At 38.9% G+C, this 25,196-nt stretch overlaps 1 protein-coding gene and 1 pseudogene across 1 annotated transcript; both read right to left on the reverse strand.

Annotated features, from left to right (window-relative positions):
* Positions 1–18,192, reverse strand: Gip (hydroxypyruvate isomerase-like protein Gip). Its single transcript, XM_080272127.1, has 7 exons — positions 18,118–18,192; positions 12,271–12,472; positions 11,307–11,418; positions 8,906–9,084; positions 7,114–7,233; positions 2,758–2,853; positions 1–2,514 (listed from the first exon to the last, which is right to left on the reverse strand). Exons 2-7 carry the CDS (start codon positions 12,458–12,460, stop codon positions 2,420–2,422), a joined length of 792 nt encoding a protein of 263 aa, XP_080128253.1. The 5' UTR covers positions 12,461–12,472; positions 18,118–18,192; the 3' UTR covers positions 1–2,419.
* Positions 17,579–25,196, reverse strand: part of LOC145399485 (uncharacterized) — a 21,115-nt pseudogene continuing 13,497 nt past the window's right edge.

Raw genomic sequence — 25,196 nt, forward strand, 5'->3', positions numbered from 1 at the left:
CCATACAAAATATTAACAATACTGTACAGGAAAAAAGAGTATGGTACATACAAACAAACCCTCACTTAACTCTTAAACCTTGGCAGATGACTTATTTTACTCTGATTAGACAATTTATATGGTGTAGAAAAAAGTCTGAAGGGAAACTATCCAAATAACCCTTAACCTTGGGAGACGACCAAAGTCTTGTACTCCGTGCAGCTAATGCAAGACCTTTTTATTTTTGACTGGAAAACCTCCCAAAACTGAGGGTTAGTTTCTTCTGTCCGATAATGAGTTTTTCATTTTATTTCTGCTATCGCCAGCTTTGGAGAGACTTTCTGGACTTGGGAGGTTAGATACAGAGTTACCCATACACTACATATTCCCTAAGCTGAATGAAATTGTCTAGAGATAGCAAAAATAAGATAATGATGTTCCATCAGCTGAAGGACATTAATTAATGCCTCAGAATATTCTGAGAAAATAATAATTCTTCACTTCGCACAACAGATGTCTTCCTAAAAACTAAAATGTTCTGTGAAAATCGCTATAAGTAAGGGTAAGGCATCAGTACGAGCGACTGATTTTTCTAAAGATAAAAAATCATCTTCAGTTTTGCAGTATGTTGACGAATGTATTCCATATTGTGACTGAGTTCATCTGTATGTATTGAGCGTTAACATCCATAAGCGATTAAAGGAAATACTGAAAGTGATTTAATGAGATAAATCGCAGTCTGAGTTGATTCACCCCTATAATTTCACTGCAAATCCTGACCGCTGAATTATGCAGAATGTGTAGCTTCAGTGAAAAATGTTGTATGTGAAAGTATGTTAAACAAGGAATTACAATAAGCCCTATGCAACAATGGGTCCCTGATACTATGTGGCAAATATATGTATACTTATATACCACTATGCTGGATAGTAATAAAGTCATTAATATTCAAAGAAATGTGTATGCATATCAATGAAACTTAATTCTTATAAAAACAAATCAGCATAAGTTACTGTGAATCTGATTTCAGCATACACTGTTATACAGCTTCAACTTTATTCATGTATGTACAACTTTTATAGTTTAACAATATATATCTATACACTTTAATCTTACTCATATGCCCATACTTTAAGCCTTAATGTTAATTCTAAACTCTGAAATTCACAAAAGCACCTCATTATCTATAGTTGCACTCAAGAAATAATTTTCCTTTCTCTTACTTTAAATCTTACTGTCATTCCGATACATTAATTCTGTTACATTTTAAACTCACAAACTGGCAATAATGTCACTCGTCACCCAAAATCACACTCTTCAAGGAACGATTTATCGTCCCCATATCATCCCACTTTAATCATCATCAACATCATCATCCCACTTACATCATCAATCTAACCATATTTCCTCACTTAAGGATCGGATGAGGGAGAGTCCAGAAAACGCAGAAAGTGAAAACATACCAGAGGAAGAACTACCATATCAAAAGCATGCCCAGTGGAGCTAGCCAAACACTTATTCACTCATTATTCAAGCTCCAGGAATCTTGAATCTACCTCACAGGACTAACCATATTCACATATTTTTTTAGTACTGTATTTCGCTTTATATATGCACTTCAAAATACCTACCACATGGACTCAATTCCTTAACTTAAACCAGTATCAACCCAACAAATTCAAAGAATCACTACCACTACACTCATTTATCTGTCTAAATACTTAACATTCACTGACTAAATATAAATAAAATCTCATACTGGTTTCACCTAAACCTGGACTACATGATCAGTTTGGGGTCATGGTGTTGAGTTTCTGTAAGTATATGTGCATAACATTTAAAGTGATGGTATTCATGGGTACCTGCTGCACAATGTAAGCTCCAATGATTTATAGTGTATATTAAAAATTGTGAACAGGAATGGCCAGTACCAAATTATTCCCTGTGAAATGTAGGGGCCTGAGGCTAGGCTACCATAGTCCTTTGTAAGGCAGGGAATAACTAAGTCATTTAATTTTTCCTACTGATGGTTCATCAGGGAGACACTTCTCCAACAAAGGTTTGTACTGCTACTCTTACTCAGGAAGGCAATAGCTAAAGCATTTATTTGGGCTGCTGATGGGGGATACCTCAGCCAGGGGTGAGGGTAGATGAACAATCTATGTGGGGGGCAGGGTGGCTGCCTTAGGGACTTAACCTACACAACACATGACCTTCACAAAAGGTATCCAAGGCCATTAGATAATTAGGCATCAGTGGGATATTCAATATGCTAAATGCTGAAAAAATACATGCTTTAATACCATACCCTGGAAGAGAAGATGTAGTCCAGACCATACTGTAATACTCTACACTACCTGAACACTACAGAACATGTATTGCACAATCACTACTAACTATAGCACCTTTGTCTGGCCTCTGTGTTATCCTATACCCATCATCAGAAGCTGAGCCCACACTGCTGTATCCACTCAAGTGTTGCAGCAGAGCGAGACACAGATGGCTTGTACTCAGCTCCTATGTAGTCTGTGTAGCCTGCAAGAGAGACGAAAAATAAAGCATAACCATCAAACTTTCAACCTAAAATTCTACTAGATATTCAAGCCAAGATTTCAAAACTGATGCACTCTCTTCTTGTTCACCATCATCATTATGAATTTTTTTACTGCACTTGGATGAAGTATGGTAGGACCCAAAACAAGAAAGGACAAAGCACAAAAGTGGGAGGAGTAACACTGGCATGCATAAATATAAAGAAAAGTTATACCATGGACCCACCAGCCTCACGCAGCTTATCAAAGATGTAGACATAGTTCAGTTCCCCCGGGCAGGATGGCTCATGTCGGTGGGGTGCTTGTGCTACTTGGATGTGACCTGCAATATACACACACACACACCATTACTATGAACCTCCTCTGAACATCACATGACTATTCAACACAGACCCCTAGCAGTGAAGGGTTACATAATGCTATTTATAACCTCTCCAGATCAATAGGTCTCCCCCATGCTGAAGAAGTTGTTTAGATGCATCAAAAATAAATAAAGTATGTCACTGGAGTGAAGGGGTTAACACCTTCAGTGTTGCAGCACTCCAAAACTGCTCATCAGTGCAGTAAAATTTTCTTCTGCAATATTAGGGGACTTCACTCCATCAACTCTGTTTACAATTTCCTCCAGTTTGAATCCCCAGATCTGCTATTTTTGATAGAGACTCAAGCGAACTACACCTCAATTTAGCTAGATTTAATTTTCCTGGTTATCTCTTGATTCCAAATTTCAGACCCAAAGGAGGCGTACGTTGCCATGCTAAATCAGAAATTGCCCAGGAGGAAATAGCTAAATTTAACCCATGGATCGTGCAATTACCTTTTTTTTATCCCACCCTGTGGTGCAAAAAAAATGAAGGATTTTTTTTTTTTTTTATTTTTTTTTTTTTATTTAGTGTATTATAAACTTGAAGATAAACATCCAGGGCATCATCTAGTGAAAAGAAAAAATCTCTCTCTCTCTCCGTCTTTGCATAAGGCCATGCGTATTAAAAAAAAAAAAAAAAAAAAAAAAAAAAAAAAATCAACTTGAAGATAAACATCCAGGGAATCATCTGATGAAAAGCAAAGAATCTCTCACTCCGTCTTTGTGTAGTGCCATGCGTATATCTGCGTAGGGATGGAGTAGTTAGCGGTGATGCACGGCCAGCACAGCCTGTGCTGTGGCTCGGAAAGTGACGCTATCCAGCCTGAGCTGTGGCTCACAATCCACAGGTTAATTGTCCTTACTTTGACTATTCCATAAACAAATTAAATTCCTTAGGTTAAATTAAGTATTTCTGTTGTGTTTACCGTTACCCTAATGCCCCTCCAGAGCCGAGTTTATTTGACTCTCTGTCTTCACAACTAAGTGTCCTCAACATTAATACTGCATCAGAAATTACTATCCTGGGTGATTTTAATGTCCATAATGTTGAATGGCTCACTTATTCAGCCACAACTGATGACTCTGGTCTTGAGTGTGAGCTACTTGCTGACTCATTTAATCTCATCCAGTTAGTCAGTCAACCTACCCATGTACCAGACAACCCTGATAAAAATCCCCACCTACTGGGCTTGTTTCTAACAACCAATTCAGATAATTATGATGTCAAAGTGAAGTCCCCTCTTGGATCCTCTGATCATTGTCTGATACAAGCCATCAATTCAACACTTACCACACCCTCCTGCTCTGAACCTGTCAAGGTGACTAAATGGCACTATGACAGGCCAGACTGATAGTCTCCAAAATGTTTTCATGGATGCTCCTTGGACCTCCTTTTTCTCTCAAGATGGAAACTTCACATTAGGCCACATACAGGATTTCATTAAAGTTGGCATGGAAACTCTCATTCCCCATCATAGTTATAAAAAAAAGATGTAATTCTCCTAAATGGTTTGACCACAATTGTGCTAGAGTAACAGAACATAAAACAATAGCCTATAACACTTATACAAGGACCAAAACTAAAGAAGCCTTTAACAATTATAGAAATATCAGAAACCATACCAAAACTATTATTAATCTTTCTAAAATAAACTTTCTTCATAGACAAGCTAACAAACTACTAAACAACCCAAATGATAACAATATATTGTGGTCTACCCTTAATTCATTCAAATCTAACTTTACTACCACCTCTTCCATTCCATCGTTACAGTCCCCCAATGGAAATCTAGTAAGTGACCCACGTAGAAAAGCCAGCCTTCTTGTTGATAAATTTTCAACAAACTCAACCCTAAAAACAGAACATCACAATACAGTAAGACCTCACTATAACAGACTAATTGAGGCCCAACCCATTCCGAAATATGTGAAATTCCGATAAAAGCGACATCCGGATTTCCCCATGCTAACCCAGACTTTTTCCGACATATCAGACATTAGTCCGGATCGCATGAATGGTTTCTAAACTGTTTTGACTACGATTGCAGTACTGTACTGTGTTATAACTTCACTACATTAATCAAATGGTATAATATATATAATAATAACGTACTGTACACTGATAAACAAGTCTTTTATTTACCTTACTGTGCTGAATATAGCTGAAGTGGCCAGGCAGTTCGGACCACTTCTGGCTTTATCGGACTTTTTCCGATTTATATAGGAATTTAGTCCAATAGCTCCTCGATTACAATAAAAGTGAATTCTAGTCTATTGAAGTCTGATATATCGAGGTTTTACTGTATATATTCCTATACTTGATTTTGATTCCCCACAAATATCCCCTTTCAAGTTTCACACAAGATACATACAAGCTGTATTACAGAATCTCTCAGTAGACAAAGCCACTGGTCCAGAGGAAATTCCTTCAATAGTACTTAAAAATTGTTCCCCAGTGTTGGCTCCTGTATTGGCAAAATTTTTCCGCTTATGCATCCGTACCTCAAGTTTTCCAGCCTCTTGGAAAGAAGCAAATATCCATCCTGTTCCTAAAATGGGGCCACTTATGATCCATCAAACTACAGATCAATTGCTATAACTTCAATTCTCGGTAAAGTTTTTGAGACACTAATAAACAAACACACAGTCAAGCACCTAGAAATCAATAAATTAATCAATGATGGGCAGTATGGATTTAGACAAGAACGTTCAACTGTAGACATTCTTTGCCTTCTTACCCATCAGATTAACAAAACAATAGACCAACATTGTGAAACACACACAATAGCACTTGATATTTCAAAAGCATTTGACAAAGTATGGCACCGGGCCATAGTCTAAGATGTCACATTATGGCCTTGCATCACTGGTTCCTCTAATTTCTTCTTACCTTCATAATAGAAAAATATGGGTCATGGTAGATGGAAATTATTCCCAATTTCATTCCATAAATGCTGGCGTACCTCAGGGATCAATTTTTGGTGCCAACCCTCTTTCTCATTCATATAAATGACCTCCGATCAGTCACTCACAACCCAATACACTCTCATGTAGATTACGCAACACTTCAAAGTTCTGTCACATTTAGTACCTCCTTTACACAATCTAATATTATAAATTCCCAAATAAACACAGCAATTCCTCTGAACCAGGACCTTTCTAAAATTAATCAATGGGGACAAACAAATCTGGTCTCACTTAATGCTCAGGAAACTAAATACTGTACATTAATTTCTCCCACAGAAAGAATCCCTCAGATGCCCTCTTAATTTTAAATGATGTCAATATTCCCATTTCCACCACAACTGATATCCTAGGTGTCACAGTAAACACCAACCTAAGCTGGACAGCTTATGTTAAATCCCTTGCTAAAAATGCTTCTAAAAAATTGGGACTTCTGTACAGAGTTCGTGAATTCTTCACTGACGAGCAGTTGGCCACAAAATACTAAAGTCACGTGCGTTCTCAGACTGAATACTGTTCACCACTGTGGAGTGGATGTGGAACAGCTGCACTGAAGCAGTTGGACAAAATTCAAAACAAAACCATTAGATTACAATGGACCTTCCTCCATATTCAGTGCGCAGAGATGACGCATCTTTAACATTGTTTTATCGATATTTTTACCACAAGTGATCTGATGAACTTGCTTCAATTGTCCCTCCCCTTCACATTTTCCTCCAAAAAACTCAGGCAGCTGAGAGTGCCCATGATTTACTGGTACTCTCTCTCCCCCGCAATGCAGAACCTCTGCTTATTAAAATTCATGTATCCCCAATACTACTACTACTCTGGAATTTACTTCTTGGGAGTTGCTTCCCACAAACATTTAATCCACTTTTATTTAAATCCAGTTGTTATTAATATTTTATGAATGAAGGATGCCTTTAGGCACATTTTTTTTTTTTTTTTTTTAATCTCCTTTGGTTTTCCTTCCTCCATTCATTCTCATTAAAAAAAAAAAGTAATATAATCATCATCATCATCATCATCCCTACCCCTTTTCCCCTTAACCTAAGGATATGGTGAGGTACAGTCCAGAGAACAAGAACAAAACCTGGTACAGGAAGAAGCAATCAGCAGCAGTTCTAAGTAAATGGGTCACACGCTCACTCATCATTCAAGGATCAAGAATCCTAACTTCACCTCAGAGGCATAACTCAATACCACTGTTACTATAACATCCAACCACAGTGTCATAAATGCAATCATAATCACCTGTAAGTGGGATGAACTTGTTGATATTGTTGGTGACATTACCACAAATCATCTGCAGGTGAAAGATGTCAAGCTGTAGCCGCAAGTGTGGTGAGGAAAATTTCTCTACCAAGGACACTGCTGTGGGGATACAAAAAGAAAAATTTTAATCATTATCATTACCACCCATGCTTATTCACACCTAAAAATCCCCATCATCCCTCATCCTTATCATCCAACCCTTTTTTATTCTTCCCCACCCAGAGGTGGGGTTAGACACTGTCCAGAAATCAGGGTTAAAAATAATATAACAATAATAATCACCACAAAGACTGTGACCAACACAACAACAACCACCATCATCATCTCTGGCCTTCTATCCCATCTAAGGATGGGGTGAGACTGAGTCCAGAAATTGGCCACACAATCATTCACATAATACTAAAGCCTTCATCAGTCCTTTAGCCCCTTAAACGCGGACGTGAACAGTCGACCCCCCCGAATGGCGGGGTTGTATCGCGGTCTGAGTACCTGTAGGAAAATATTAGCCAAAAATCAGAGATTAACCCTAGAACATTATACTTGGTATGGCAGATAGTACTTACATTCAGCTTTCTCCAGAGACAGGTGTTGAGCCTTCGTGGACTACCCAAGGACTTGTGGAGACTTGCAAAGCTGGGTAACCAAATCTTCACTTTCACACCTCCAGCAACCCGGTTTCCCCTCTACCACAGCCTCATTCTGTCACAGTAAACTTTATACTACAATGTAAAGGTAGTCTGGAATCAGTATTTGTACAATAAGCACTGAAAATAAGGCTAAAATCAACGGAGCATACGGCCGACATGCACCGTGGCGGCGGTCTTCCCGTCACTCAACAAACATTTCCATTTTCACAGCTAAAAACATGTATACTACATTACTTTCAATCATATTACTTCTCAAAAGATCACCACGGCGCGCTTTTTATTCTGCCTTACGCCCGCCACTTTATTCTCGTTCCTGTCGGCTGCTTGCACTGACTGGGAAGAGCTAGAACTCGCCATAATGTCACTTTGAAAGCCTGCAGTAAACTGACGCTAAACAGGGGCAAACCGTGAGAAAAAAGCTAGTGTTACAACTGGGGAAACAAGCGTTTCCTATTAGCATAAACTGCTTGTGAGAGGAGAGCGCAGATTTACAGTTCTGAGCGCTCAGAGCGCTGCCATGTATCACAGCCAGGCTGGCCGGGCCGTGGTGGTGGGGGGACAGGGGAAAAACGCGATATTTGGCAACAACTGCAGTAGTACAAAGGTAAAGTATGCTAGTTGTAGCTAAAGGGTGGTGGTACTGACAGACAATACCAGCTGGAGCCTGCTTGCCCGCGGTTATTCAAAATTTACTAGAATCGCAAATGCGACGATCCGCCGTTATGTCCTTTTTGCCGAGCGTCGCAAACGAGACGATCCGCGTTTAAGGGGTTAAATGCAGGCAACACCTTGGTTCACACAGGATGTGCATGGCATATATATAATAAATCATCATCATCATCATCCAATCCTACGTTGCCCCATGAGGAGCATACGAGCCCGGGGCTAGGCAAGTTGGCCCTGATATTTAAGATGAGAGTGACCAGCCACTCATCCCTGCATGGCATTACGTGAGCAATAACTCCAACCACCCCTTGGATAAATAATAATAATATACAGTATTCATCATCAACAACCTGGCCTGATTTTGCCACCCAAAGATGGGTGAGGTAGGGTCAGACAACAACAAAAGAGAAAAACTTGATACAAGGATAACCGGCATACTGTACTTCCACCTTCCTCACCAGCATCATAGTTGTTAAGGAAGTAGCCAGGCATAGAGACTGGGTTGATGGGTTCAATGAGGCCCATGATGCCTTCCTGTGACAATCGATCCACTGCATGTGTCAGGTTCTTCTCCAGGGTGGTTAGATGGGCCTTCTCAGAGTAGTCAGCATTGTGCCGCCCTGACATGATGTGCAGTCTGGGAAAGGTGTGGTGTAAAGTTATAATGTGAAGTGGTTCACCACTACCTTCATCATCACTGTCATCAACCAGACCTCTTTCTCTACCTAAAGATGGATGAGGTTCAGTCCAGAGAGGGGTATACAATGTATATACATACATACATATGGTTTGTTTCATTTTGTTTTTGAAGGCTCCAACATGCTTGCATGTGTTGGTCTTGGTCACCAAATGATGGCTCTCCATGCTACTCGATCTCTGGCAGCCTCCCTGTTCAGTCCCTTTACCATTAGATCACACTTAATGACATCCCAGGTCTTTTTTGGTCTACCCCTTGTGACCCCACCCCTAATATCAATGCTTCTCACTTTCTGCACCCAATTACCATTCCCCATCCTCTCCACATTCCCAAATCACCTCAATCTACCTCTCCTCATCACAACACCGGTACACTCCAGTCCCATCATAACTCTCAACTCTTCCATCATAGACCTAGTCCCCCCAAGGCTTACACTAAATATACAGGTATACCCCGGTTTAACCATGCAATTGGTTAGGTAAAAAACCATCGTTAGCCAGGGTATCATATATCGAGGCTTTTAAATGTAAAGTACTGGGATGCACTTTCCAGCCCTGGGTTTCCCCAACAACCAGGTCCAAAACCCACCAAAATGAGCCCAAAAACAAGTTTAAAGCCAATCTAAATGGCCTAACAGCTGTAAAAGAAGCTAACCTAAGTCTAACACCTATAAGTAACTCACTAAAAACACAAATAAAATATGAAAATCGTCAAATATGGCTGGAAAAAATCAAGCTTAGTAAACTGTACCACCAAACTGACAATGTTCACCCCATCTACGGCTAAAACACATTAATCTAAGTCAAAAAACAGTTTATAAATCAACCTAAACACAATTTTAGTCTAAAATATCAAAATCGGCTTTAAGAAATCAAAACCCATCATTCAACTTGGGTTTGGCCATCTTTAGGTGGGATATGGTGGTACAGTATTTCTACCATCATCGTTAAGCCAGGGTATCGCATCTAGGGGTATCATATATCGAGGTATACTTGTATATACAGTATTGCACATACATACATACATACATATATACAGTATATACATACACACGCACATATATGTCATACATCATCTAATCCTGTGTCACCCCATGAGGTGCATAGGACACTAGGGCTGGGTAAGTTGGTCCTGACATTTAAGATTAGTGACCAGCCTCACTCATCCCCAAGTGGCATTACGTAAGCAAAAAGCCCAACCATCCCTTGGATATAAACCTACACCGACTCAATCCAGTTGGAGTGCCTTAATTACCCACTAAACCACCAGGTGCCATAGTTTGGCAATATGGTTATCACTAAGTGTATTAAATAGTTTCCTGGTGTACAGGAAACCATTTAACTTCTCACTAAGTGTGGAGTCACCCACATATGGAAGAAGAAAGAAAGAAGGACATAAGAGGAAAGAAGAAAGGAAAGAAGGAAGGAAGAGAAGAAAGGGCAGCCACCCATTAGCAGCACCATGTTGAGTAAGATAAATAATAAATAAATGGAAATAAATATTATCTATCTATCTCTCTAATTAAAAAATAAGTAAAAAGAAAACTATTACAGTACAGTAAAAGTCCTGTAGTCCGAATCGCAGGGGACCGAGGGTCTTTCGGACTACTGGTTTTTTCGAACTACAGTACTGGGAGGGACCTCTGAAAACATTAGAAATATGTACATGATCATTAAATAAACACTTCATATGATATGGGCTATTGTTTTATTCACCAGAAATGCACAGAAGTGTAGCTGAATAGTTGCAGGCAGGTACATCCAAGTCCAAGGGCAAGTCCAGGCCAGATAAGTCCTTAGATAAAGCCAAGAAAAATTTGAAAAATGCTCAGAAATTTTTAAAAATTTCATCTTGAAAAATTTGGAGTAAGGGGATATTGGAATTACTGGTGGTTGGATTGGAGGACTGTTAATGTTTTACAAAAAAAACTGATAACCTGTGCACAGTATATTCTGTACTTATGACAGGATGGGGTGAGATAGGGTCCAGCAAAAATATCTATCTATCTATCTATTGCCAGAAAGAATATGTATACAGTACATATATATATATATATATATATATAGGAAAAAAAAGTTCCTAAAAAAAAAAATAAGTAAAAAAATAAAAAAATAAAAATTACTGTTACAGTATTTCAAAAACCTGAAAATCTCACTACGTACTTGTGACATCCGAGGGCCTTGGCATATGTGATGGATCGCTCTAGGCTCTGCATGAACCTGGCCTCCTGTCCCGGCACTGCTGCAAACCCTACATCACCCGCTCCTACATCACCTGCACACACAAACACTGTGAACAAATGAGTACCTAGCGCTTCTGTCACCTAGTAATGGGAAGATACTACTACTACAACTACTGCTACTACTATTACCTTACTACTACTACTACTACTACTACTCCCATGACTATTATTGATATCATGACATAAGCAAGCATTCACCATTCCCCCATCCCCCAAGTATACAATATCATCAACCAAGCCTCTTTTTTCACCAATGGACAGTGTCAGGCATACCGTAGTCCAGAAAGCAGGGAAAGACAAAAATCTATCATCATCATCATCATCATCATCCGGACCTCCTTTCCCACCCTAGGGCAAGGTAAAATATAACAGGGGGATTATAAAAAAAAAAAAGTGGGGGAGGGGTATTCATACAACATTCTTTTGACACCCTGGCTCCACCTCACAATTTTATATCAGACACATTTATGCACAACTCTATGAAAAAGGCTATGATGTTATTTCATTCCTCCTCCTGTCTGACAATTCTGCTTGGTCTGGGGAGACCTGTAATACTGGCTGGGTCAGAATTGGCTAAGGCAAATTTTTTTTACTAACACCAAATATTCTTTGGCTTGAGGAGATCTTATAATAATAACATCCATCTTAGAAGGCTATGTGCTGTGCAAGCATTAGTCAGCCAGTTCCACCAAAAGGAACTTACATTGTAAGAAATGAAAAATTAGGGGATGACAGGAATATTACGGTACAACCATGTCATAACAAATTTGACTGCTGTATCTCTCATGAATCCTCCACCCCCTCTTTCTTTCTCTCATAAGTCCTCCCCCCCTCCCCACTCTCTCCCATGATTCCTCCACCTCCTTTCCGTCTCTCTTTCTCACCAGGATCTGAGTTGATGAGGACCTGCTTCAGTCCTGTATCCCTCAAAACTGCCGCCAAATCCTGTGCTGGAACAGAGTAGGGAAATGCACACTCGACCGCCTTGAACCCCGCCTCAGCTGCTGCTCGGTACCTTGCTAACAGATCCCCAGCCTCGGCAAACATGAAACTTAGATTGGCTGCTACCCTCATCTCAGCTGTACTCTGAAGAACAGAAGGAGAAACTTAGCACTAACGTACCTCTTTGCAACTTTACCTATGGTCTGTTTGCTTTAATTAAGTGTAAAATTGCCATCTCTCCATCTCATAACCTGAACTATAACATGATATTAACTATAGTCAGAGAAACAACTATCTTCTCAGTGTCATCTGAAGAAAACTTACAAGTGGCAAAAACTAACGAAAACTATCGTAACTAGAACATATTTTAGATGCTGGATTTTTTTCTGCTATGTATTCGTCAAGCTTTGGGAAGATTGTCTCTCCCTCTCTCTCTCTACAATAAGGTGACAGTCATGAAAGTGGTATGGAAAGGATTTACAGATGAAGTATTATCATTCCACCATTCAGTTACAAGAATTAGGATGCAAAAGGACCAAGATTTCTGTCAAGCAAACTGAATCGACTAAAGATCTTTCCAATATTCCCCAATACTGTGACAATCAGTCACTAGGGAAAATGTCAACTATGATCACTGCCACTGTCTGAAGACATCAATCACAGAGAAATTCTTAACATTTTCTGTATTTTAATTACTTCAAAAATAAAATAAAATAAATAAATAAATAAATGATATATATACCCAGATTCTGACTACTTGATAAATGTAACTGAGTTCCCCATCTGGGAGTGTTGTGCTGTGGAAGGCCAGCTACTGGGCCTTGGCCCCATGCCACTGCCATTCCCATGGTGGTACCTCTCAGGATTATGGTAAGCATCCACCTACTACTACCTGTTTAAAGGGCTAACGAGTGTTACACATTACCCAAGGGAGACCCAGGACTATGCAGGGCAGGGTCGTCCATTTTCCCTGAGCCAGGCACGTGCTCTGGCCGCATATCCCAGTACTGTACTAGATAGATGTAGGACCATGTGGGGGTTTATTAAAATGAAGTACCTTGCTTGTAAAATTGTTGAAATACCTAAGGAGCTACAATGATGCATCATTTTCCTCCTATCATATTCTGTTCACTGGGTACGGAAGCATTAAAAAACCTGTATCTCTTGGTACTGTACATATTTTTAGTAACACTAAAATCTTACAACATAGAATCAGATGAAAGTCTATAAATCATAAAGGAGAAACCAAGGAAACATTTGCAAATGAGAAGTGAACTGTAAAAAATGTAAGATGATCTAAGATGAGATATCAGAGGCACAGTACTGTGTAAATGATGTTACTGAAGAACATTTTGTATTCCATTAATTCAGCTACCTCACAAGTACAACAAAATTTGCAATGATTATAGTAGACTACACAGTTTAAGATTACCATCATAATGATGGTGTAATCAAATTTTATTACCATACCCAATACTTTATTCAGCACCTGAGTTTGAGATTTTGGATTTATTTTATTTATCCAGCCATGATCCAATCCTATGTCGTCCCATAAGGAGCATAGGAGCCCTGGGCTAGACAAGTTGGTCCTGACGTTTAAGATGAGAGTGACCAGCCTCACTCATCCCTGGGTGGCATTATGTGAGCAATAAACCCTAACCACCCTTTGGATATAAACCTACACAGGCACAATCAAAGTGGAGTGCCTAAATTACCCACTAAACCACCAGGCACCATTATCTGGTTATATGGTTACCACCCAGCATAGTAAATGGCTTCCTGGTGTATGGGAAACCACTTGGCTTGTCACTCAGTCACCCATAAGCATAAGGAAGAGGAAAGAATGAAAGACAGAAGAGGGAGTGTAAAGCTGTCTGTAGGCAGAAGGAAGAGGAAAGAACGAAGGAAAGACAGAAGAGGAAGGAAGGATGAGAGAAAAGGGTAGATACCCAAAGCATAACTACAATGAGTGCATGGATGGTAAGTGTCCCCACCTACCACATTTATTTGTTTATTTTTTTTTACAATCTGACTTGAGGGACGGAGTCTTCTCTCTTACTTTTCCATATTTATTTAGTAAATGGTGCAAGAAGGGTTGATTCTCCAGCTCCTTGCCCTGTCCACCATTGCATCTTTGTTAAACTTATACAGTATGAGGTTAGGTAATGGTTGCAGAGGCCATCGTGTATGTTTACGTTAGATCACTTTAAACACATATGGAATAACACTATCGGATACGTTTATGCTACAGAATGTGGTGAATGTTTTTTGGCGTATCAGATAGAGCCAGGATTCCGTGGGCTTGAATGATGAGTGAATGGAAGAGTGGCCCACTGGATGGGCAAATTTAGGCTGTCTAGATATTGCTACTCCTCACCCTGACCTATGGTGGGAAAGGAGGTCCAGGTGATTCTGATGATGATGATGATGGAATAACACATAGAGCTAGGATCTGGAGAATTACTCCCCTCTTTACTGTATTTACTGAATACTGTACTGTACATAATGCAGTACTGTATCTACCAGTGTCAAAAAACACATTTTAAAAATTGTAGCAGATAATGGACCAAAAGCACATTTACTAAGAGTTTACACTGCTCCCAAATAGAATAATCAACAAAGGTACTAAAACCAAACTTTAAAAAAGTCATGTGAGGATGGATATAATGAATTTTCTTCAATGTTACAGCATCAAATTTGACTGATGTGTATTTTACGAAAGTGAGACTGAGGGCAGTGCAAATAAAGGGAAACCTTACGTGGTATGGAAGACCAGGGTGGGACAGTATATTAGTGAAACAGTAACACGAGGATGAGTGTTTCAGAGAGTAAGATGGATATGCAGAGATAAGGTAATCTGGACACATTTCTGTTAAGGCCATCCCTGTTACAGTGTTCCCAGGAGGAAGTAAGGTGTCAAAGAGAATGAACATGATTACCTGTAGTAATGAAACCCTGTCTGTGAGAAAGGGAGACATGTTGTGGATGAAAGGTCATTACTGAATAAGGACAGAAATGTTTGTCTCATGGTCTATCTACAGCCAGGCACCTTGATGCTGGGGGAGGCCAGGGGGGATGTCCTTCGAGTATGGCAACTTATGTGGAAAACTGTACATTTACCCAGTATATTTTCTAAAAGGGTACCTTTCACTCATATTTGCATAAGGATTACACTTTTTTAAAAATTATCTTTGTACAAACAAACGTCTGTGATTTTGACATTTATCTGGAATAATTGGTATTTCCAGTCTATATCACAGAAATGCTTCATTGATAAAAAGTGAGTTTTACGCCAGGTACCCCTTTTTTGGATAAGGGCTAAGGCGTTGCCCCTGGGTAGAGGACTTTGGTTTGGAGCGTGTAGCGTTTTATGACCGGATGCCCTTCCTGATGTCTACCAATGACCCTTGGGTGGATTCGATCCTCCGGCCCTACGGTCAGAGCGGAGCGCTCCAACCCACTGAGCCACCCAAAATATAAATAAATTTGTAAACTTTTGGAACTACACCCAACTGACACTGCAACTACAGCATACCCTCCTGATAACTGACTGAAGTGGGGGGAAACCTGATCTGAAAAAGCCGTTAATCTGTTATATCTGATGGTTTCCCATGAGGTGGAATTCCAAGCACATGTTTGAAAAGGAGTACATGAGCATATTCTAGTACTGTATTAAAATGAAAAATATAACCATTTTACACTAACTTGGCTCATAATTTTGCTCTTTTGAAGTTTACTTCATGTCTTGTCACATGCACCGTGACCCATCATGCCCCATTTAACATATATTGTTTGTTACGGCCAATGGAAGTCCAATGGCTTCATGGTGTCCGTTAAGTCAGCTACCGGTATTTGATCAACTGAGGCATGTTAAATCATGAGTGGCCTTTGGTTCCTTCTTCCTTGCATTAAAAAAAAAAAAAAAAAAATCTGAAGAGCAGAGAAGCTAGACATCAAAGTGTAAGGATTAAGACCATAAATCGTGAGGGACATAAAGCAGGAAACATCAGAGCTGGTGATGAGTAAATACTGGAAAAAGAGAATGTGCAATTTAGTGATATATAACCTAAACAAGGCAGTGGGATGAAGTTCAGAAGAAAGATAAGAAATAGATAAAGCAGTATGTGTGTTAATCTCTTAACAGAAGTACTTGGTAAATGTATTAATTTCAGTCTCTATTGGTTAGGAGTAATTCTGAAATAATAGAAAAACTTCACAGTAAACTTACGGTTTAGTTTAAGCACCAGAAATGCATTATCAGTTCACCTTCTCTTCTTCTTGGTTGTTTCTACGATTTTCTGATCAATTTCATCAAGTTTGCTTTACTACTGTTTTTATCTACAATAATTTTCCTGACGCATTTTTTTTTTTTTCTCAAGCGTCATGGCAGAGACTTACTGAAACCTCAAATCTACCAAAATTTATTGTTGCTAAGCTAACCTTCCATAACAATTACGCTACCTAAACCTGCCCTAATCAATCAACACTGATCTTACCTAACTTGCTCAGAAAACAATCAAATCTGACACAAATCTCTAACCCAACCCAACCTAACCTAACTTTACTTAACCTAACCTAAATTGCAGTACAAGAGGGTCCCGTTATATGACTGGGATACATTAATGGAGGGCTGCTTAGATGGTGGAAACTCGTATTGGAGAAAAAAAACAAAAAAAACATGAGCACAAATTATGGGAAAAAACTGAGTTAGGTTAACTGACCCTGCTCATATCACCAAATCTGGGTCTAAACTGCCCATTCTCATCATCGGTTTCTCCTATACCAGGACTCATCTAATATAATAATCAATGTCTCAATGAATCAATCTTATCTATCTATTTATCTATTGCCAGACGCCATAATCCCGTACAGGGTGGCCAATGACTCCGAGTTATTTGTTTTACAGGGAGGGGCACTAACCCTCAATCCTAACCTGCTGAAATGTACAAGTAAATGCATTTTGACTTTTTTTAATAAGTTTATGTCTGCCATCTTGAGAAACAGTACACACATAAGGCAAAACATAAAAACTAGGAAGATTTCCTCCACAAGCAACTGCTTACCACCACACAAAATAACCTGAAAAATACTGTATTGAAAAGAAGCAGGAAGAATACGAAGTTAGGCGGTAGTTTTTCTGTTGTTTAAATTAAACCATACATTTACAGTACCAGAATACACATAATTTCATTGATCATTCTTGCTGGGATTATTAAGCTGCTGCTATATAAATACTGACAAAAATTAATACTAAAATGGGAATCTGATGACTGACCCATGTGCTGCGTACCTGTAAAATAATGAAAATTAGGTACCGTAATTCAGAAACAGGACCTGTGGTTGGATTATTCTTGACCCATATAAAAAAACGTATAAATTATGGTGTTACTATGTGAAAATGACAAGTTCAGCAGCACAAAATGCCCCTTATGACTTACCATCCTCAGCGATAAAATGATAAGACCGCCTAAAGTTCAAGGTAACATTTGGGTATTAGCCAAATGCTGGTAACTGTAAATTCAACAAAAACGTGGACTTGTAAATCTGCAGCATTTATGACATGGATTCACATATTAAATGGTGACCTAATCTGATATGCCTTCTGTCGTAAATAAAGCTCTGGAAACGTTCTATCATGACCCATCATGCTCACTCGGCACAAGCCACCTGCTACTTTTAAAAAATCCTCAATTATCCACATTTGTTTTTGTAATCATGCACCAACAACCACCACTTTAATCTCTGAGTCATTAAGAATTTAATCATGCACAAATAAACCGCTGTCTCACCTTATTTTAACAGGTATTCGTGTATAAATACTCCCTCCAACTCCTCCTCACCCACTATCCACGCGAAGCATTTGGGGAATCCGAATTTCGGATTTTCGAAAGTTATGAGGTTCTCCTAATTGAACTGATTTCACTCGTAACTATAGAGCTAATATTTACAACCGCCATGTCGATTACATAATATAATAGTAAAAGCAAGTACAAACGGTTGAAGGGGTAACTGAAGCTGATTGTCTCAACTGTTGCTCCCCACAAGGGGAAATAACATACAACAAATAATCTATTTGCACAAGTGGAAAGTCTATAGTATACCGCATTTTATTTTTACAGCTAAATTCAGAAATGAATGATAAAAGGGGAGGGGACGCTTGAGACCATGGGGTGCTTAGCCGCGGTGCTCATTCCCCCCCCCCAATAACTTAGGCCTTTGAGCCTGTGGCGGGCTATTCACTATTCTGGCATACCAGACCACTGAACCATCCTGGTTATTGCAGTTACCAACTCAAGGTTGCTGATTTTTATCTGCCAAACCACTAAGGGTGGACACTTTAAACCAGTAGTGCCAGCTGCCTGTACCAAGATTTGATCATGGTGCTTTTAGGACAGCAGCTTCATAGCTAACAATGCTAACAACTTGGCCACCACAGTGGCCTTCATTACATCCCTTTGCTACAAGAGGTCTTTCCTAAGCAGAGTACAACAGAACCTCTCTACATCAAACCATTTGGGGAAAGCCGATAATCCGGTAAATCCAGTGGTTCCCCCATGAAGTGGGTTCTCAAGCACATGATTGAAAATAAATGAATAAAACAGCATATTCTAGTAATGAAAATGAAAAATTTAACGTTTTACACTTTCGCCCAAAATTTCACACATTTGTCCCTATCTTGGCTCAAGTGGGAAAAAAAAAAAAAAAAAAAAAAAAAAGCTTTAGTAACTGCATTCTGAGCCACCCAGCGCATTGGGAGGATCCGGTAGGCCTGCGTTATATGCCCATGTAGCGGACAGTATGTCACATGCACAAAAAAAATATTTCCAGTGAGTACAAATTTGTCTGGTAGGTCCGCATGGTTTTTCCCATTTAATGGAGGGTATCCAGTATGGTGCCCTCAAAGTGTCCGTTAAATCAATAATCGTTTAGTGGGGTATGGTAAAGCAGGGGTTTACTGTAACATCATTTGGAAACAGCATGTACAATATGAAAAATGTGTCCTCATCCTAACACGTAGAAGTTGGGAGAGGCTTTCATCCTACAGTGGATTTACTCAGGTGGCTGTTGATGATGATGATGATGATGATACACTTCCTCAAATAACAAGGGAAGGATGTAACCTATTCAGTCTGATGGCATCATTTTTATTTTTTTGACTGGGCGAGTGAAGCGAGCAAGAATACTATACTTCAGCTGAAATTTGGTGAGTAAAACTCCTCCCATGTAGCTTGTAAAATTTTCTGCTAAAGAAACACCAAACCTTTGTTCTCTTTCCAAGTACTGAACCAATCAAAGCATTCAGAGCATTCTGAAATGTTATGAAAACTGCCTTCCAGTGGTGGTACCACACCTGTTCCCCAAAAGATACAAATATAGCTGCAAAACACCAAAAACACTTCTATTGATATGCAAGTAAAAATGCACACAAAACTTTTTCTCAGTTATTAGGCTAATCATGGTGTATTATACTTTTACATCATGAAAACTGCCTTCAGGAGGTACCAGTCATCTGCCCACCCACCCCAAAAAAGCCAAAAGTGGCCAAAACTACAGTACAGTACAACTTTCCTCATTTCAACATTTCACACCTGTACTCTGGATATGAGTTTCTTGATCTTATATTTTCTGGCAGTTTTACTTAGCTCAGGACAGATTTTATGAATTCTAAGCATTATACCTGTCTATAGAGGCTGCCCTGACAGTGGAGGACTGGGGGATATGAAGGCGGTATGTCGGTGGTCACCCATTGTGGAATTAAGGCACTGGCAACAGAATACACTAGAATAGATACACCCTCCATTAATCACTTTAATACTAATGTACTCTCCTAGGATGAATAAAATTACTGTATTTGGTAGCTGTAAAAATAAAATTTACAAAAGACATCACAATAGTGGATGGTTTAGTTATCTTCCTATTATAAGAAAAGCAATAGTGGCAAATTAAGGGCAAATAACCAGGCTATCCTACAGGTGCATTCTATGACTAAAAACCATCTCACTGCATCTTGGAGTTTTGGACCAATGTATATAAGGATAGATCACTTCTCTGATTTTTATTACTCTAATGTAACAGAAACCAAATATATGGAGAAGTATAGCTTGGCAGTATGGTTGGGAGGTCACAGTACTGATCTGGTACTGTAATTCTCATAAGGCAGGTTCATATTTCCGCATATTCAATAAAGGTAAAGTCATGGGGGTCAGTGGTGCACGTGTTCATTATTTAAGAGGACATACAGTATAACATGTCCCTCTCACATATATGCACTCTACAGGGATTCCCGCAATGACACACTACACACAGTAAAGTATATGATTCTCATTCAACATCTCTCAATGACAAATACAGACTCATTCATAGTTATTGCCACTCCAGCAAAACAATTTTCCTCATACACTTTTCATCTTACATTCCAGAAACCTTCCATTCCTGCAATGAAAGTAGGCATGTAATGGAGTCCATAAAAGCCCGCATTGCCCAGAGGCAAAGTGGGGATCCTCTGTTTGGCTCAGTGGTAACTTGTAACAGATATAGGAGATAACTCATTCATTATCCCTCAGTGACATACAGATTCATTCACAATTATAGCCACTCCAACAAAACAAATTTCCACATGCACTTCGCACTTTACATTTCAAAATCTTTGCACACCAATCCTCATGCATGAAGCACTGGATGGGGCAGGTCACTTATCCAGGACCAACTGGCCTTTAGGACCCATAAAACATAGCTTGAATATGTACAGTACAGACGCCTGCCCACATTAAGCACATGTAAGCTGGCCAATATAGTACACACATTCGAGGTGATCAAAAAGTTCTGACAGTGGTCTCCAATTTGTGCTGTGTAGACTGTTATTTGCACTGCTGCTGCTCATACATCGGTCACCTTCCTCATTGCCATATATCACCAAAGAAAATGCACCAAATTCCAGTGCATCATAGCAAGGGCAAGAGTTAGATTATGCATCCTGTCCATCAGTTTCTTTTGCAGCATTCAGGATGTTGCAGCTTATCATTCAAGATCACAAAGGCCATGTTGCTCACATTTTTTGGATATAGAAGGAACTGTGCACACAAACAATTCCTTCCCATGATGCACTACTATTCATGCAGCTTTCTACAAGGAAGTTTAGAAATACTTGTTTGAGGCAGAGATACAAACATTGCGAGAAGTGGAATGGTGGGTGGCTGGTTCACCCAGGCAATATGCCAACAATTTTTGGCCAAGAAACAATTCCATTTGTCCTACATCCACCATGCACTTTCTGGTTGTTCCCCAAACCGATGCACAAGATGAAAGAACATAATTTGACATGACTGAAGACTTCCAATCTGAAATGATGAATGTCCTGAAGAGCATCAAGAAAGAAGAGTTCCAGTGATAAATTCCATCAGTGTCAGCAGAAGCAGAAGCAGTTGCAATCCTAGGCTCATTTGGACACCAATCCAGTGGATTGCAGACTGAGGTTGCATGTCCCTTGCAGTCCACTGTCCTCCAATGCGGGGACAGAGGGGCAGAAATAATGGAAACACATGTGGAAGTAGGAGGGAAGTACCTGTAGTTCAAAGACCATGAATCTGCTTTTTCTGAGTTTGCCAACCACTATCAGACCTTTTTGATCATGCCTCGTACTCTTAAGAAGGTCAATAACACAAGAGACTACAACAATGTTATTTATACTCATGTTCTTTGATACAGCGATGAATGACACATCATATCATTGTCTCTGTTATATCATTATTTTCTCTTAATAATTCCCATCTTGCAGTTAATTGCCCTGAGAATGCTGCTTGACATTCATATCTTAAATAATCAATAACTTAACAAATAAATTACTTAGTATTACAATAAATTAAAAAAATATGTAACAAAAATGGATGCACAATCATTCACACACGTCACTTTGACTTAAACACACGCTTGACTATATATATTCATGAAAAAAAAAAAAAAAAAAAAAAAAAAAAAAAAAAAAAAAAGTTCAGTTGTGCAGCCCTATTTCTGGATACTGGACAAAACAAAAATAACAAGATCTAACCTGTGAAAGACAATTAATTTTGTCCTACTCTTGGCATCATCCAATCCTGATCTTGCTATCTTTCAGTCCTAATCTTGGTGTCCTTCACTCCTATCTTGTTTGTCCTTTATCCCTATCCTTAGAAAGAATGGAAGAAAAAGTATAGGGCTTACACAGTTAGGTTAGTATATGCCTTGTTAGGTTTGGTTTGTGGTATCCATAGATAAGGAACATAACAAAACTTAACCCTCTGAACCAGAATACACCATTTGTGCTTTATTCTCTCTATCCCCTAGAATGGTTGTAAACTTAGGGAAACCCACTTGTACTGAAGGGGATAACAGAGACTCTCTCTAACCCTTCAAGTTCAAAAGGTCTCTCCTGAGCTGAAATAAAACATCTGGGGATAGAATATAATACCAATGTCCTCTGGTTTACTGGGGTGATAACGAAAAAATTTTTATACCTTAAAGTTAGGAAGTTGTCTGTACAGTGATATACAATAGTCTCTTGCCGCCCACGTATTTTTTACAATATATTACACACTTGACAATGGTCCGGGCACTGTTTACTTTTTCACTCATGCCGGAAGTCATGTAAAACTAAAAGGAGCTTAATGAAGAAAAAAAAAATACAAATAATAACAATAATGAAAGAGTAAATGGGAGTGACAGAAATAAAGACTGATAGGTAAGGGATACAGCTTCCATGTTCTGTCCTCACCCATTTCAAACTGTTTCATCCTTCTTTTTGCTCAAGGTCTCCCTTTCTGCTAATATTGCTCATTTTGCTTAAGCTTCTCCTTCTAACATCTGAAGCACATATGTTCATGTTTTCTACTAATTTTGCTTTGTTCTTAGTCTTATTTTTACTTCAGCCAATTTGACATATTTCAAACAAATTTTACTTGAATCTTCACACTTGTATATACATTTTCCAACTTGGCTACGCTACCCCTTAACTATTTATAATTTTGAACTTGCTTGCACTTTTCAAATGTTTTCATCATTTTTGCTCACTTCAGTCCCTTTTCACACATTACACACCCTTACTTACCCTCCTACCCCATCAACACCGTCCACAACCATCATGCTCACTTACTGCACACACCCCTTGGAAAATACTGTCCGATTACTGGTATAAATGAGCAACTGAGTAGAAAAACAAAAACTCTTTCCATTCAGTATATATAGCTGCTCACTGGTAACTACTGACTCATACTGACTGAACTGGTATTTTAACTGACTGACTGATCTGGTGTTATCTGGTATGCTGGGTGACTCACTGGCATGCTAATTTGAGTTCAGTGACTGGTATTAACTGATTTAAGTATGTTAACTGGCTGATATTGACTGACTTAACTGGTATGCTGGCTGAGTGGTTTGAAATGGGAATAAATGAACACTACATAACTGGAAACTTACACAATTGTTTTAGAAAAGCTGTACTGAGCTCTATTTAGTTCTAGACTGTAAGATGGACCATTAAGATAAAACAGTTAGCTGATTGGAGCTTTGTTGTATTATGGGTTTTGAGGTATACCTCGGGTATGGAGCTTTTGGTGTGAGACAGAAGTGAGCTTATTAGTATTCTGACATGGACTGAGCTTCTTAAGTGAGCTCTGGGAAGGGCTTTGATGCACTTATAGGGTTTAGAATGATTTTGGGGTGAAGTGAGCTTATTATAGGTAGGGTGAGCTTTTATGGGCTTACATTAATTTCGAGCCTTTATTAGACCTCCAGTGAGCTTTAAAATGGAAGGAGCTTTCTGAAAAGCAGGTGTGCTTTGAGGTTTTACAGTGAGTCTATGAAACCAGGATGAGCTTTATAGACTATTTTGTGCTTATGGGGTGAGTTTTTTTATATTTATAAGCTTCAGTGAGCTGGGTGAGGACCACAAAGCTGAATGGTGCCTATGAATAGTGGAGCTTGACTGTAGAGCTCTGAGGGTGATATATTAACTATGGAGAACATTGTAACTGAAAAAAGACTGGACTTAAAAACACAAAGACAAAATATCTGAATGCATAGTAACTGTAGAAAATGCAGTCACTTTATGGGAAACTAATAAATGTATAGAAACTGTACGGGAAAAAAAAAAATAGAGGGTGACTGTATGAGACTGGTACTGAGCGTGGGTTACTCTAGAAAAGGCTCGTGTAACCCTGTAAGACTTTGGTGACTATTAAACAAATGGATGCTAAACTACACAGGAAAAGGTTGTGAAATGATCGGGATTTAAAAAAAAAAAGACCATTAGCTTATTCATTTTGGTGATGCATATTTTATAATATCTTATTCTTGCTATTTTTTATATTATTTAGTCCGTGAGAGATTTCTGGAGGTGGAGGGGTTAGATATATCCATTATTAATCCCTCCATCACCAACTCTCCTAAACTGCATAATATATAGGGTAACAGCAAGAACTGATTTAAAAAAAAAAAAAAAAAAAAAAAAAAAAAAAGACATCACCATAACAATATGATTAGTATATGTACTTGACTGTTGATGGATTTAACTGACTGGTGACTGGGGCAGGGTATGACTGGATGTAGTATAACCATAAATGAACCACTGAAGGGTTTGTAAATGGTGGAGGAAGGCTAAAAACCGCTGGGGTAAAGCGCGGAAATCACAAACAACAGACTGACAACCATTGCAGGGATTTGAATGTGAAAAAAGACAAAATCCCAATGAATACTGAGTTGAGCTGCAGTAGAATAAAAAAAACAGGCTGAAAATCAAAGCAGAATAAGACAGAAATATGAAGCAACAAGAACAAAAACGTGCTTGTCATAGAAGAATGCTAAAATAGCAGATTTTAAAAAGCCAAAACTTTGAACA

Source organism: Coenobita brevimanus, chromosome 49 (genome assembly GCF_032717465.1).
Source record: "Coenobita brevimanus isolate Jiangsu-jjx chromosome 49, ASM3271746v2, whole genome shotgun sequence".
NCBI classification, from domain to species: domain Eukaryota; kingdom Metazoa; phylum Arthropoda; class Malacostraca; order Decapoda; family Coenobitidae; genus Coenobita; species Coenobita brevimanus.

Coding starts and splice junctions, on each gene's coding strand:
- Gip (XM_080272127.1), bottom strand. CDS start 12,460: ATGAGGGTAGCAGCCAATCTAAGTTTCATGTTTGCCGAGGCTGGGGAT. Junction 11,419..12,270: donor CCTCATCAACTCAGATCCTG/GTGAGAAAGAGA, acceptor TTGTGTGTGCAG/GTGATGTAGGAGCGGGTGAT. Junction 2,515..2,757: donor TGATAAGCTGCGTGAGGCTG/GTGGGTCCATGG, acceptor TCTCTCTTGCAG/GCTACACAGACTACATAGGA.